This window comes from Mesoplodon densirostris, chromosome 18, assembly GCF_025265405.1.
Source record: "Mesoplodon densirostris isolate mMesDen1 chromosome 18, mMesDen1 primary haplotype, whole genome shotgun sequence".
Taxonomy (NCBI): Eukaryota; Metazoa; Chordata; class Mammalia; order Artiodactyla; family Ziphiidae; genus Mesoplodon; species Mesoplodon densirostris.
In genome coordinates this window covers 13,022,699-13,036,703 of record NC_082678.1, presented here as the reverse complement: position 1 = coordinate 13,036,703, position 14,005 = coordinate 13,022,699, and the positions used below count along the sequence as shown (strand labels likewise).

General features: G+C 40.4%; 1 protein-coding gene across 2 annotated transcripts in view; it reads right to left on the bottom strand.

The window, feature by feature from the left end:
* Positions 1–12,814, bottom strand: part of B3GNTL1 (UDP-GlcNAc:betaGal beta-1,3-N-acetylglucosaminyltransferase like 1) — a 117,628-nt gene extending 104,814 nt beyond the window's left edge. Inside the window, exons 1-3 of one of the 2 annotated variants that reach the window (XM_060081512.1) lie at positions 12,733–12,814; positions 11,106–11,222; positions 10,906–11,005 (exon numbers count right to left, since the gene is read on the bottom strand). In XM_060081512.1, the coding sequence (XP_059937495.1) occupies positions 10,906–11,005; positions 11,106–11,222; positions 12,733–12,795 (280 nt within the window). In that variant the 5' untranslated portion in view covers positions 12,796–12,814. Of the gene's footprint in view, positions 1–10,905; positions 11,076–11,105; positions 11,223–12,732 lie in introns of both variants that reach the window. The other variant, XM_060081513.1, reaches the window with a different exon arrangement.
* Positions 12,815–14,005: the final 1,191 nt, after the last annotated feature.

The following is a 14,005-nucleotide window of genomic DNA, read 5'->3' as shown; positions in this document are numbered from 1 at the left end:
TTGCCAGCAAAACTGGTAAAAATTATTTTTTGAATAATTTAATTTTTAAAAATTATTTTTAAATAATTTTTTAAAAATTATTTTTTAAAAACCCAACCATTTACAGTCTCTGGAAATGGCCCTAACACACAGCAAATGAAAAAAATATTTATTCAAGAAAATCTACTAAAACCCAGTAATAGTGAGGGTCTAGGTATTTGAGCCAAGACCTGCTCCTTCTCTCCCCCAAGAAGGAAACCTCACCCCAGACAGGTACAGCCAAAAATACAAGGTTCCCTCTTCTGCTAGGCCCGTCAGAAAGCTATTTTCCTGGGAGAGATAGGGCATCAGCATTTTTCATCCTGACTCCAGGTACCTGTTGCTGAGGCTGAGTCCCAGGCAAGTGCAGTTGAGAAGTGGGGCTCCCTTCTCCCACTCAGCCCCCATGCTGGGATGGACTCTGTCTACACTGGGAATGGTATCACCAAGAATACTGGGGACCCAAATGCCCTTACCCTAGTTTGTGGGGTGGGGGTTCCATATTGAGAGAGACATGGGGTTACTGCCCACCTCCTGCTTCATCTGCAACAGGGTGTGAAGTTCAAGCCCTAGGGCACACCCAAAACAGTGGTGAGAGGCAGCTGGTAAAGGAGATTGGTAGATTCATTGGCAATATAGGCTAAACTGTGGGACGACCAGTTTGCTAGACATAAACGGGTAAGAGACAGCTGAGAAGAGCCCTCCTGGTGTCAGAACAAACTTTAAACACTGACCTCAAGAACTATTCCTTTGAAGGAATCTGAATTCACTTAATTATTCTTATATAGCAATTTATGCTCTTAGGTATTGTTGAAAACAGTAAAGCAGTCAGCAATAAGTGGAGCTTGACAGCTGGGTGTGGTCAAGCAGAGAGAGGCCAGCCCACACCACTGTCGCCTCAGGGTGACTGTGGGTACACCCAGCACTGTATTCCTGAGAGAGATCATTAGAGGCTTCACACTGCAAGGGCAGGGGAGCAGACTTTACTAAAATTATCCAACCAGTCAATATACAAGCAAACAAGTCAATAATAATAACAAGCCTAGTCGGGGTCGGGGGGACCAGTACCCAGAGTTACTATAATATATTATCTAATATGTCCAGTTTCCAACAAAAATTAGGAGACATGCAAAGAAACAAGAAAGCATTACCTAGACACCTAATAAAAATAAGGCCCAGAAACTTCTACTGAGAACATCACAGTGTCTAATTTAACAAAGACCTCAAAGTAACCATTATAAATATGTTCAAAGACCTAAAGGAAACCATAATTAAAGAAGCAAAGAAAGGTATGAAGACAATGTCATATCAAATCAAGAGTATCAATAAAGAAACAGAAATTATTAAAAAGGACCAACTGGAAATTCTAGAGCTGAAAAGTATAACGCCCTAACCAAAAAATACCCTGGAGGAACTCAACAGTATATTTGAATTGGTAGAAAAATTAGCACACTTGATGGATAAAAATAATGCAATCTGAAGAACATAGAGAAAAAAGAATGAAGAAAAATAAACACGACCTCAGAGAAATCTGAAATACTATTAAAGACACTAATATATGCATAATAGTAGTACCAAAAGAAAAGAGTAATAAGCACAAAAAATATTCAAAGATATAATGGCTAAAATCTTTCCAAATGCAGTGAAAAACATTAGTCTACACATTCAAGAAGCTCAACAAACTCCAAGGAGGATAAACTCAATAGATTCACAACTAGATACGTCATAGTAAAAACACTGAAAGTCAAAAACAGGGAGAAAATCTTAAAAGAGACAAGGGAAAAGAAAGGAAATCTCAGTAAGATTAACAGTTGACTTTTCAGCACAAACAATGGAGGCCAGAAGGCAGTGGGATAACATATTCAAAGAACTCAAAGAAAAAACTGTTAACCAAGAATCCTATATCCAGTAAAACTATCTTTCAAAAATAAAGGAGAAATTAAGACATTCCAAATAAACAAACACTGAGAGAAACTGTTGTTGATTCACCTTACAAGAGATACTAAAGGAAGTTCTTTAGATTAAAAAGATTGACCCCAAGTGATTCCAGGGAGTATTTCAAATCCATGAAAGAAAATAGACAGCACCAGTAAAGTAATTATTAATTATAAAAGACAGTATAAATGCATATTTCTTCTGCTAACTGAAGTAGCAGTAGTAAAAAAAAATTGTATAAAACAATATGTAACAACCCAATCAAAACATGGGTGGGGGCTTCCCTGGTGGCGCAGTGGTTGAGAGTCCGCCTGCCGATGCAGGGGACACAGGTTCGTGCCCCGGTCCGGGAGGATCCCACATGCCACGGAGCAGCTGGGCCCGTGAGCCACGGCTGCTGAGCCTGCGCGTCCGGAGCCGGTGCCCCACAACGGGAGAGGCCACAACAGTGAGAGGCCCACGTACGGCAAAAAAAAAAAAAAAAAAAAAAAAAGGGTGGAAGATCTAAACAGACACTTCTCCGAAGAAGACATACAGATGGCCTAGAGGCACGTGAAAAGATGTTCAACATCACTAATTATTAGAGAAATGCAAATGAAAACTACAATGAGGTATCGCCTCATACCAGTTAGAATGGCCATCATCAAAAAATCTACAAACAAGGGCTTCCCTGGTGGCACAGTGGTTGAGAGTCCACCTGCCGATGCAGGGGACACGGGTTCGTGCCCCAGTCTGGGAAGATCCCACATGCCGTGGAGCGGCTAGGCCCGTAAGCCATGGCCGCTGAGCCTGTACGTCCAGAGCCTGTGCTCCGCAACGGGAAAGGCCACAACAGTGAGAGGCCCGTGTACCGCAAAAAAAAAAAAAAATCTACAAACAATAAATGCTGGAGAGGGTGTGGAAAAAAGGGAACCCTCCTACACTGTTGGTGGGAATGTAAACTGATACAGCCACTATGGAGAACAGTATGGCAATTTCTTTAAAAACTAAACATAGAGCTACCATATGATCCAGCAATCCCACTCCTGGGCATATATCTGGAGAAAACCATAATTCGAAAGGATACACACACCCCAGTGTTCACTGCAGCACTATTTACAATAGCCAGGACATGGAAATAACCTATATGTCCATCGACAGAGGAATGGATAAAGAAGATATTGTACATATATACCATGGAATATTACTCAGTCATAAAAAAGAATGAAATAATGCCATCTGCAGCAACATGGATGGACCTAGAGACTGTCATACAGAGTGAAGTAAGTCAGAAAAAGAAAAACCAATATCGTATATTAATGCATATATGTGGAATCTAGAAAAATGGTACAGGTGAACCAGTTTGCAAGGCAGAAATAGAGACACAGATGTAGTGAACAAATGTATGGACACCAAGGAGGGAAAGCAGGGGATGGGGGATGGGATGAATTGGGAGACTGGGATTGACATATATACAATAATGTGTATAAAATTGATAAGTAATAAGAACCTACTGTATAGCACAGGGAAGTCCACTTCACTGTACAGCAGAAACTAACACAACATTGTAAACCAACTATACTCCAATAAGAAATTAATTTAGGGCCTCCCTGGTGGCGCAGTGGTTGGGAGTCCGCCTGCCGATGCAGGGGATACGGGTTCGTGCCCCGGTCTGGGGGGGTCCCATATGCCGCGGAGCGGCTGGGCCCGTGAGCCATGGCCGCTGGGCCTGCGCATCCGGAGCCTGTGCTCCGCAACGGGAGAGGCCACAACAGTGAGAGGCCCGCATACCGCAAAAAGGAAAAAAAAAAAAAAAAAAAGAAATTAATTTAAAAAACAATATGTAAGTAATGTATTATTGGGTCTATAACATACAGAAACTCTGTATCTGGCAAAACTATCCTTCAAAGATGGAGAAATTAACACATTTGTAGATAAACAAAAGCTGAGGGAGATATTCACGAACAGATCTGCCCTACAAGAAATGCTAACAGGAGTCCTTCTGGCTCTAATGAGAACACTAGACAGTAACTTGAAACCATACAAACAAATGAAAAACATTGATAAAGATTACTATGTAGCTAAATATAAAAGCCAGTATTATTTTACTTTCAGTTTGTATTTTTCCCATATGATTTAAAAGACACATTAAACAGTGATTATAAACCTATGCTAATGGGCAAATCATAAAGATGTAATTTGTGACAAAACTGATATAAAGTGGGAGGTACACAGCTGTACAGGAGCAGAGCTTTATACACTATTAAAGTTAAGTTGATGTTAATTCAAATTAGATTGTTATAAATTTAAGATGTTACTTGTAATCCCCACAGTGATGACTAAGAAAATAACTTACAAATACACAGAATAGGAAATGAGAAGGGAATAAAAATGGCACACTAGTAATAACCAATTAAACATAAAGGAAAGCACTGATGGAGGATTGAAGAATAAAAGAGATAGACGGCATATAGAAAACAATAGCAAAATGGCAAAAGCCTCGAAAGTAATTACCTTAAATATAAATGCTCCAATTAAAAGGCAAAGACTGGCAGAATGGATTAAAAAAAACACATGATCCATTTAAATGCTACAGGAGATTCATCTTAGATCCAAAGGCACAAATAAGTTGAAAATGAAATGATGGAAAAAGATATTCCATTCAACCAACAACCAAAAAAGTGCTGGAGTGATTAAACTAGTACTAGGGAAAATAAACCCTAAGTCAGAAATTGTTACAAGAAACAAAGGACACTATATATTGATGAAAGGGTCAATCAAGAAAATATAACAATTATACAACTATACACATCTAACAAGAGAGCCCCAAAATAAATGAAGCAAAAATGAACAGAATTGAAGGGAGAAACATAATTCTACTATAGTAGTTGAATACTTCAACACCTCACTTTCAATAATAGATAGAACATCAAGACAGAAGAGCAGTAAGGTAATAGAGGACTTGAACAACACTATAAACCAACAGACCTAACAGACATACACAGAACACTCTACTCAATAACAGCAGAATATGCATTCTTCCTAAGTGCACATGCAACGTTCTCCAGGACAGACCACATGTCAGGCCACAAAACATATCTCAAAATTTTTTTCAAGACTGAAATCAGATTAAGTATCTTCTCTGACCACAATGGAATGAAACTAGAATTCAATAACGGAAGGACAAATAGGTGAAAATTAAACAACCTACTCTTAAGTAACCAATGGGTCAAATAAGGGAAATTAGAATATACTTAAGAGATAAATAAAAATAAAAATACAGCATACCAAGACTTACAGGATGCAGCAAAAGCAGTGATCAGAGGGAAATTTATATATAAATGTCTACATAAAAGACACCTCAAGTCAACAACCTAACTTTACACGTTACGGAGCTAGAAAAAGAAGAACACATTAAACACACAGCTAGCAGAAGGAAAGAAATAATAAAGATCAGAACAGAGATAAATGAAATAAAGACTAAAAAAACAACAGAGAAAATCAATGAAACCAAAAGTTGGTTCTTTGAAAAGATCAACAACATTGACAAACCTTTAGCTAGACTAAGAACAAAGAAGCTTCAAATTACTAAAATCAAAAATGAAAGTGGGGAGACTTCCCTTATGGTCCAGTGGTTAAGACTCTGCACTTCTACTACAGGGGGTGCAGGTTCGACCCCTGGTCAGGGAACTAAGATCCCACAAGCTGCGAGGCACGGCCAAAAAAAAAAAAAAAAAAGAAAAGAAAAGAAAAAGAAAGTGGGTTCGTTCCTATTAAACTTAACAGAAACCTAAACAGATTATAATTGAATATTATGAACAACTGTATGCCAACAAATCAGATAACCTAGATGAAATGGACAATTTCTAGAAACACACCAACTATCAAAACTAACTCAAGAAGAAGTAAAAAATCTGAACATACCTATAACAAATACAGAGATTGAATCAGTAATCAAAATCTCCCAACAACAGCAAAAATGCCTAGGATCAGACGGTTCCACTAGTGAATTCTACCAAACATTTAGAGAATTAACAAAAATCCTTCTCAAACTCTTCCCCCCACCAAAAAAAAATAGAAGAAAAGGAAACACTTCTTACTCATTCTACAAAGCCAGCATTACTCTGATACTATAGTCAGACGGAGACATTAGAAGAAAGGAGAACTACATACCAATATCCCTTATGAATATCTATGTAGAAATCCTCAACAAAATACTGGCAAACTAAATCCAGCAGCATATTAGAAAGATTATACACCATGACCAAGTAGGATTTATCCCAGTAATGCAAGGGTGGTTCAACATACGAAATCAATCAGCATAATATACCACCTTAATAGAACTGAAGGAAAAAAACCTACATGATTATCTCAATTGATGCAGAAAAAAGATTGGACAAAATCCTCTTTCATGATAAAGAAAAACACAGTCAACAAACTAGGAATTGAAGGGAACTTCCTCAGCATGATAAAGGGTATTTGTAAAAATCCACAGCTAACATCACACTCAATGGCGAAACACCATATGCTTTCCCCCTAAGATCAGGATGAAGAAAAGGGTGTCTCCTTTCTCCACTCCTATTAAACACTGGAAGTTCTAGCTGGAGCAATTAGGCAAGAAAAAGAAATAAGGCATCCAATTAAAAAGGGATAAGTAGGGCCTCCCTGGTGGCGCAAGTGGTTAAGAGTCCGCCTGCCGATGCAGGGGATACGGGTTCGTGCCCCGGTCTGGGAGGATCCCATATGCCGCGGAGCGGCTGGGCCCGTGAGCCATGGCCGCTGGGCCTGCGCATCCGGAGCCTGTGCTCCGCAACGGGAGAGGCCACAACAGTGAGAGGCCCACATACCGCAAAAAGAAAAAAAAAAAAAAAAAAAAAAAAAAAAAGGGATAAGTAAAACTATCTCAGTTGCAGATGACATGATCTTAAATATAGGAAATCCTAAAAACTCACAAAAAAACTACTAGAGCTAATAAACAAGTTCAACAAAGTTGCAGGATACAAGATCAATACACAGGAAAATCAGTTTTCCTATACACTAACAATGAACAATCTGAGAAGGAAATTAAGAAAACAATTCCATTCACACTACCATAAAAAGTAATAAAATGCTGAGGAGTTAATTTAACCAAAGAGGCAAAAGACTTGTACATTGAAAGTTAAAAAACATTGATAAAAGAAACTGAAGAAGACCTAAGACCTAAAGAAAGATATTCTGTGTTCATGAATTGGAAGACTTAATATTGTTAAAGTGACAACACAACCCAAACAGATATACAGATTCAATGCCATCCCCATCAAAATCCCAACGGTCTTTTTTGCAGAAATGAAAAAACTGGTCCTAAAATTCATATGAAATTGCAAAACAATTTTGAAAAAGGAAAACGAAGTTGGAAGACTCACACTTCCCAATATCAAAACCTACCACAAAGCTATGGTAATCAAAGCAGTGTAGTACTGGCATAAGAATAGAGTCCAGAAATGAACCCATTCATTCATTTATGGTCAACTGATTTTCACAAGGGTACCAAAACTTTCAATGGAGAAAGAATAGTCTTAAACAAATGGTGTTGGAACAACTCAATATCCACATGCAAAAGAATGAACTTATATTCTTACTTCACACCATATACAAAAATGAACTCAAAATGGAACAAAGACCTACATAAAAGAGCTCAAATTATTAAACTCTTTGAAGAAAACAAAGGAGTAAATGTTCATGACCTTGATTAAGCAATGATTTCTTAGATAGGACACCAAAAGCACATAAAATGACAACAAAAATAAATTGGATTTTATCAAAATTACAATTTTTGTGCATCAAAGATTATTCTCAGGAGAGTGAAAAGACAATCCAAAGTATGGGAGAAAATATTTGCAAATCATATATCTGATAAGGGTCTAGTATCCAGAATATATAAAGAACTCTTACAGCTCAACAACAAAAACGCAAACAATCCAATTTTAAAATGGTCAAGGGATTTGGATAGACACTTCTCCAAAGAAGATATACAAATGGACAACAAGCACACAAAAAGAGGCTCAATATCATTAGTCAGTAGAGAAATGAAAATCAAAACCACAATGAAAAACCATTTCACACTCACTAGGATGGCTATAATAAAAAAGAACACAGAAAATAAGAAGTGTTGGTAAGGATGTGGAGAAACTGGAGCCCTCATACATGGTTGGTGGTAATGTAAAATGGTGCAACTGATGTGGAAAATAGTTTGGCAGTTCCTCAATATGCTGAACATAGAATTACAATATGACCCAGCAATTCAACTACAAGGTATATACCCAAAGGAACTGAAAACCTATGTTGAAACAAAAATTTGTACACAAATGTTTATACTAGCGCTCTTCACAACAGCCAAAAGGTAGAACAACCCAAATGTCCCTCAGCTGATGAATGGATAAACAAAATATGGTACACCTATACAATTAAATATTGGGTTGGCCAAAAAGTCCGTTTGGTTAATGAATACATTGTTCAATAAAGTTCTCGGTGCAAATGAAAAATGTCTTTTATTTTTACTTAAAACCAAATGAACTTTTTGGCCAACCCAATATTATTCTCTCATAAAAAGGAATGAAGTACTAATATTTGCCTCAACATGAACCTTAAAAACATCTTACTACATGAAAGAAGCCAGTCACAAAAGAACACATATTATATGATTCCATTTATATGAAATGTCCAAAACAGGCAAATCTACAGACAGAAAGTAAATCAGTGGTTGCATAGGGCTGGGGGGAATGGGGGATGGAGGGTGATAACTAAAGGATACAAGGTTCCTTTTTTTTTTTTTTTCTTTTTGCGGTATGTGGGCCTCTCACTGTTGTGGCCTCTCCCGTTGCGGAGCACAGGCTCCGGATGCGCAGGCCCAGCGGCCATGGCTCACGGGCCCAGCCGCTCCGCGGCATATGGGATCCTCCCAGACCGGGGCACGAACCCGTATCCCCTGCATCGGCAGGCGGACTCTTAACCACTGCGCCACCAGGGAGGCCCCAAGGTTCCTTTTTGAGGTGATGAAAATGTTCTAAAATTGACTGTGGTGGTGGCTGCACACATCTGTGAACATACTACAAAACACTTGATTGTATACTTTGATGGGTGGATTGTGTGGTATATAAATTGTATTTTAATAAAGCTGTTATAAAAGATATTTAATTAATCCAAAAGAAGGCAGAGAAAGAGGAAAATGGAATGAAGAATAGATGCGACTAATATAAGATAATAGCGAGAGACTCAAACCTAACCACATCAATAATCATATTACATGTAACTAATGTAAACATCCCAGTTAAAAGGCAGAGATTGTCAGATTGGATTTAAAAAGCACCATCATATGTTGTCTACAAGAATCTATAAGGGAGGGGTCATCCTTTAAATATAAAGACAGGAATGGGTTAAAAGAAAAAATGATGGAAAAGATACACTATGCTAACACTAGTCAAAATAAAGCCAGAGCAGTTATATTAATATCAAACAATGTATACTACCAGAGGTCAGGAGGGTTATTCATAATGATGAAGGGGTCAATTCTTCACAACAATCTCAAATATTAACAGAGTTTCAAAATACACAAAGCCAAAAATGATAGAACTATAAGGAAGAATAATAAATCTACAATTCGAGTTGGAGATTTCAATATCCCAACTCAGTAACTGAGAACAAGTAGACCTTGTATCAGCAAGGATGCAGTAGATTTAAACAAGACTGTGCCCAACTGGACTTGATTTACGTTTACAGAAAACTCCACCAACACCAGCAGATACACAACCTTCTCAAGTGCACACAGAACATTTGCCAAGATAGGCCTTACCCTGGGCTATAAAGTAAATCTTACTAAATTTAAAAGATTCAAGTCAAAAAAGTATGTTCTCTTACTTCAGAGGAATTACATCAGAAATGAATAATAGAAAGATATCTGGGAAATCCCTCAAATATTTGGAAACTAAATAGTAAATACTTCAAATAATCCATAAATCACATAAGAAATCAAAGGGGAAATTAGAAGGTATTTTGAAGCTGAATGAAAATTAAAACATAACATATCAGAATTTGTGGGATGTTGCTAATGCAATAGTTAGAGGGGAATTTATATCACTAAATGCCTAGGTTAGAAAATGAGAAAGGTCTCAAACCAATGACCTCAGCTTTCACCTTAAGAATTACAATAAGAGGGGCTTCCCTGGTGGCACAGTGGTTAAGAATCTGCCTGCCAATGCAGGGGACATGGGTTCGAGCCCTAGTATGGGAAGATCCCACAGGCCACGGAGCAACTAAGCCCGTGCACCACAACTACTGAGCCTGTGCTCTAGAGCCTGCGAGCCACAACTACTGAGCCCGCATGCCTAGAGCCTGTGCTCCACAACAAGAGAAGCCACTGCAATGAGAAGCCTGCACACCACAATGAAGAGTAGCCCCCACTCGCCACAACTAGAAAAAGCCCACGCGCAGCAACAAAGACCCAACACAGCCAAAAATAAATAAATTAATTAATTTAAAAAAAAGAATTACAAAAAGAACCAATTAAACCCAAAGTGAGCAGAAAGAAAATAATACAATTCAGAGTCGAAATAGAAAACAGACAAAATAGGAAAAAGAAAAACAATATAGAAAATCAATGAAACCAAAAGCTGCTTCTTTAAGAAGATTTTTTTTTAATGGACAAAAACAAACCTAATGTTATAATAAAAGAATTTTAAAAATTAGAGGTGACCAATAATGACCAATCACACCAGGAATAAAAACACCCAGTGGCTTTCTGTTGGGCTGAAAAAGTAAAGAATGAGCAGTGGATGTACACAAATCCTTACTGAAGCATAAGAAAACCAGGCTTACCGTGTCCTTAATAAGTGGTATACTCAAGTATTACTCAGGATAATTTTCACCAGGATTTGAACAACAGGAAACTATTTAAGTACATAAGTCGATAAGAATAATAAACTAAACACGGTTACTGACCTCCTCGGGGAGAAGGAGAATCGTGCCCTCCAATGACCACGAGGATGCCGGAATCTTCCAGCTTCTCTTTCCATTTTTCAATGATAGTCATGGACTTGTCCTGAAAGCACGAGGACGTTGGCAGGTCAGGAAACTTTCCTCCAAACAGTCAGAGGTGACTTACACTAGGGCTAAATCACCAACAGGAAGTTCATAAATACCTTACTGGCATCATTAAAAATGGAAAGCTCCATGGAGCCTTCGAAGTCCTGCTGCAAAACAGACCCCAAGCACTCGTCCAGCCACGGTTCAGCGTCATGGACCGGGAGGATAACAGACTGGAATTCAAAACAAACCGATTGAGAAACAAGTGTGGAAACTGAATACTCTTTCCATGGCTCTAATTTACTTCCCCATTACCATCCGCACAATGCTTATTTCCAAAGGGCAAGACCTGACTTACAGAGTAACTCAGAATAAGCCTTCCAGGGAAAGAATATGTCCTGACAAAAAAAAAAGGTGTCTATGCCTCCTCTCAAGATTTATTGTCTTAGATTTCCCAGAATTGGTCTTTTGGATGCTTTTGAAAAGGAAACAAAAATCTGAAAGGCATCAAAAATATTCCCAATACAATGGCAAATTCATGTGTTTCCCAATCAGTGGTCAGAAACATCATCATTTTGGTTGAAACAAGCATCTGTGTATTTTGAACCCACTCATGAAATAAGCATTTTCAGTAAACCATGATGTTAGAGAAACTGCAACAAAGAAACCCTTTTAAGTACCCCCTATACTTGCTTTAACAAAGTATGGGGGCGGGGCTGGGAAAAGGGGAGGTGACCTCCCTCCAGCTCTCTCTTCCTTTGCTCTACTCAGTTTAGGATAGTTTGGCACTGTCCTCTTCTCATAGGGCCCACATAAAACAAAAATTTATGAAGTGTATGGAGTAAAACCAGTGAATCTTGACTGCCAACAAAACAACTGATTACAGGATTTGTCTTAATTCTGTACTATTACCACATTAAGCAATACAGAATACCCAATGATAGAAGTTACAGTCGGTCCTCACCCTTGAGTTTATACCCTAACGAAGAGTGGACATATTCTCAAGTAAGAAAACAGAAACACAGGTCATCCAGGTGTGAGCGTGTGTCTACATATGCATACACGTGCAAACATACATACATGCATATATGTACGAATTATATATCTATACAGAATATAGATATTTTAAATGCTAAATCTGAATATGGTTATGAAAAGCTCACAGATATAAGCATTGAAAATACAGTTCTGTCAAGTTCTTTACTCTGAGGATCTGATTCAACAGTGGTATCCCTTCCTGCATTTATGTTATCCACATAAGTAGTTCCCTAATTTACATACATATTTACTTTACTTTGGAATTATTTTTTAAAGGAAAAAATATTTTTACTGTTTTCAAGATCTACAATACAAAACATAATGTGAATTTCTGCCAAAGATGAGCCTTGATTAATCTCTGTTCGCACTCCTGCTGGTGCTTTAACTTTGATTTGGGCAGAGACCCTCATAGGCTGCCCAAGAGAAGAGGCGGTGGTGGTGTGGGAAATGGAGACCCAGGATGGGGAGAGGAGAGAGGGAGGGATGGAGGGGAGCGGGGCGGAGAGGAGGAGGACGGAGGGGAGAGGGACGGAGTGGAGAGGAAAGGAGAGGAGAGGAGAGGAGGGGACAGGAGACGACCGCAGAGTCAGGGAGTCAGAGTCAGGGAGGGGTACTGGAGCTGAGGGGCGGGGAGGGGCGGGGAGGGGCGAGGAGGGGGGCGCCACCCGCATCCCCACCTCCCACCACCGCCAGCCCAGCACCTACCACTTGGACGGGGGAGCGGGCCTGGCCGAGGGCGGCGGTAGCCGTGTACCCGCTGGCCTGCATGGTGCGCGCTCCTCGGGCCGCCCCGCCCACTTCGCCCTACGGCGCGTGCGCGGGCGGCACGCCGGGAGGCGGGGCCGAGGCCGGCGCCTCCGATTGGCGCAGAGGGACGTCGATCCAGCGGGGACCTGCAGGCAGTGGAGAGGCGCGGCCTAGAGCGGCGGGAGGACAGTCCAGCCACAGCCACAGGCACAGTCCCCCCACCTTCCACCCCGCTACAGCCACAAACACTCGCACACGCACACACCCTCCCCCCCCGTCCCGAGGGAGCTCATCTGATCTGCTTAGAGGTCCGCAGTGAAGCAAGTGTTACAGGAGTTCCTGGGTTGTGCAGAAGGTGGGGTTTGTGGGAAGACGTTGCGCTGTCCCGGTGGCTACGCCTTCCCACGTGTGTCCCTTCTCTGACCAGGAAAGGTTCTATGTGAAGAGCAGGTGATGGTCCCCTGCACTGGCGACGGGACACCTGAGCGGCCCCCTGTGGAGCACCTCCCGCGCCGCCCGGGGGCCGAGGGGACCGCCTGTCACGCGGGTGCCCCGACCCATCTGGGTCAGTGAGCACGTCATAGCCTTTACCGCCCCAAACTAATGTTAAATGCAAATCATTCTACAGAGTAGCAATTATGATAAAGCCGAACTTCTGTTTCATGTCTTGTAAGCATCACTTCAAATGTCATTTTTCCTTAAACTGCATCAATATTTTCAAAGCCTATTGCACAGACTGAAACGCTTAGGTCAGATGAGTAAAAATGCATCCTATCTACAAAGGATAAAGGACAAAAACAATCTGAGAATTTGTTTCCAAGGACTTGATGTGCTCCAGGGGTTGGTGTATTAGGAATAGTTTCATTTTAAGGGACTAGGTAAAAAGTCGCATGATAGCTTCCAGAATGTGCTGTGGGCTTTGGAGCTGGACTGCCTCAGTAATCAGTGGGAGGAAGAGATAAGGGGTCCCCACGGCGTCTGGCACCTCCACAGCACATGCTATCGGAATTGGGCTTGGCTGCTCCTGTCTTGCTTCCTGTACATCTCCTGCTGCCAGAAGTTTGCTTTTCACTGCCGTCCCCCTAATAAAAATTTGGCTAGAGTCTGCTTTTTGCAAACATTCAGAGTGCCAAGAGGCACTTCAGAAGTGCAGGGTTTGGGGGGATGTGCTGCTGAGATTCTTCTCTTCGTGGTAGAAACATTCTCAACAGAGGGACCAGACTATGGGGAC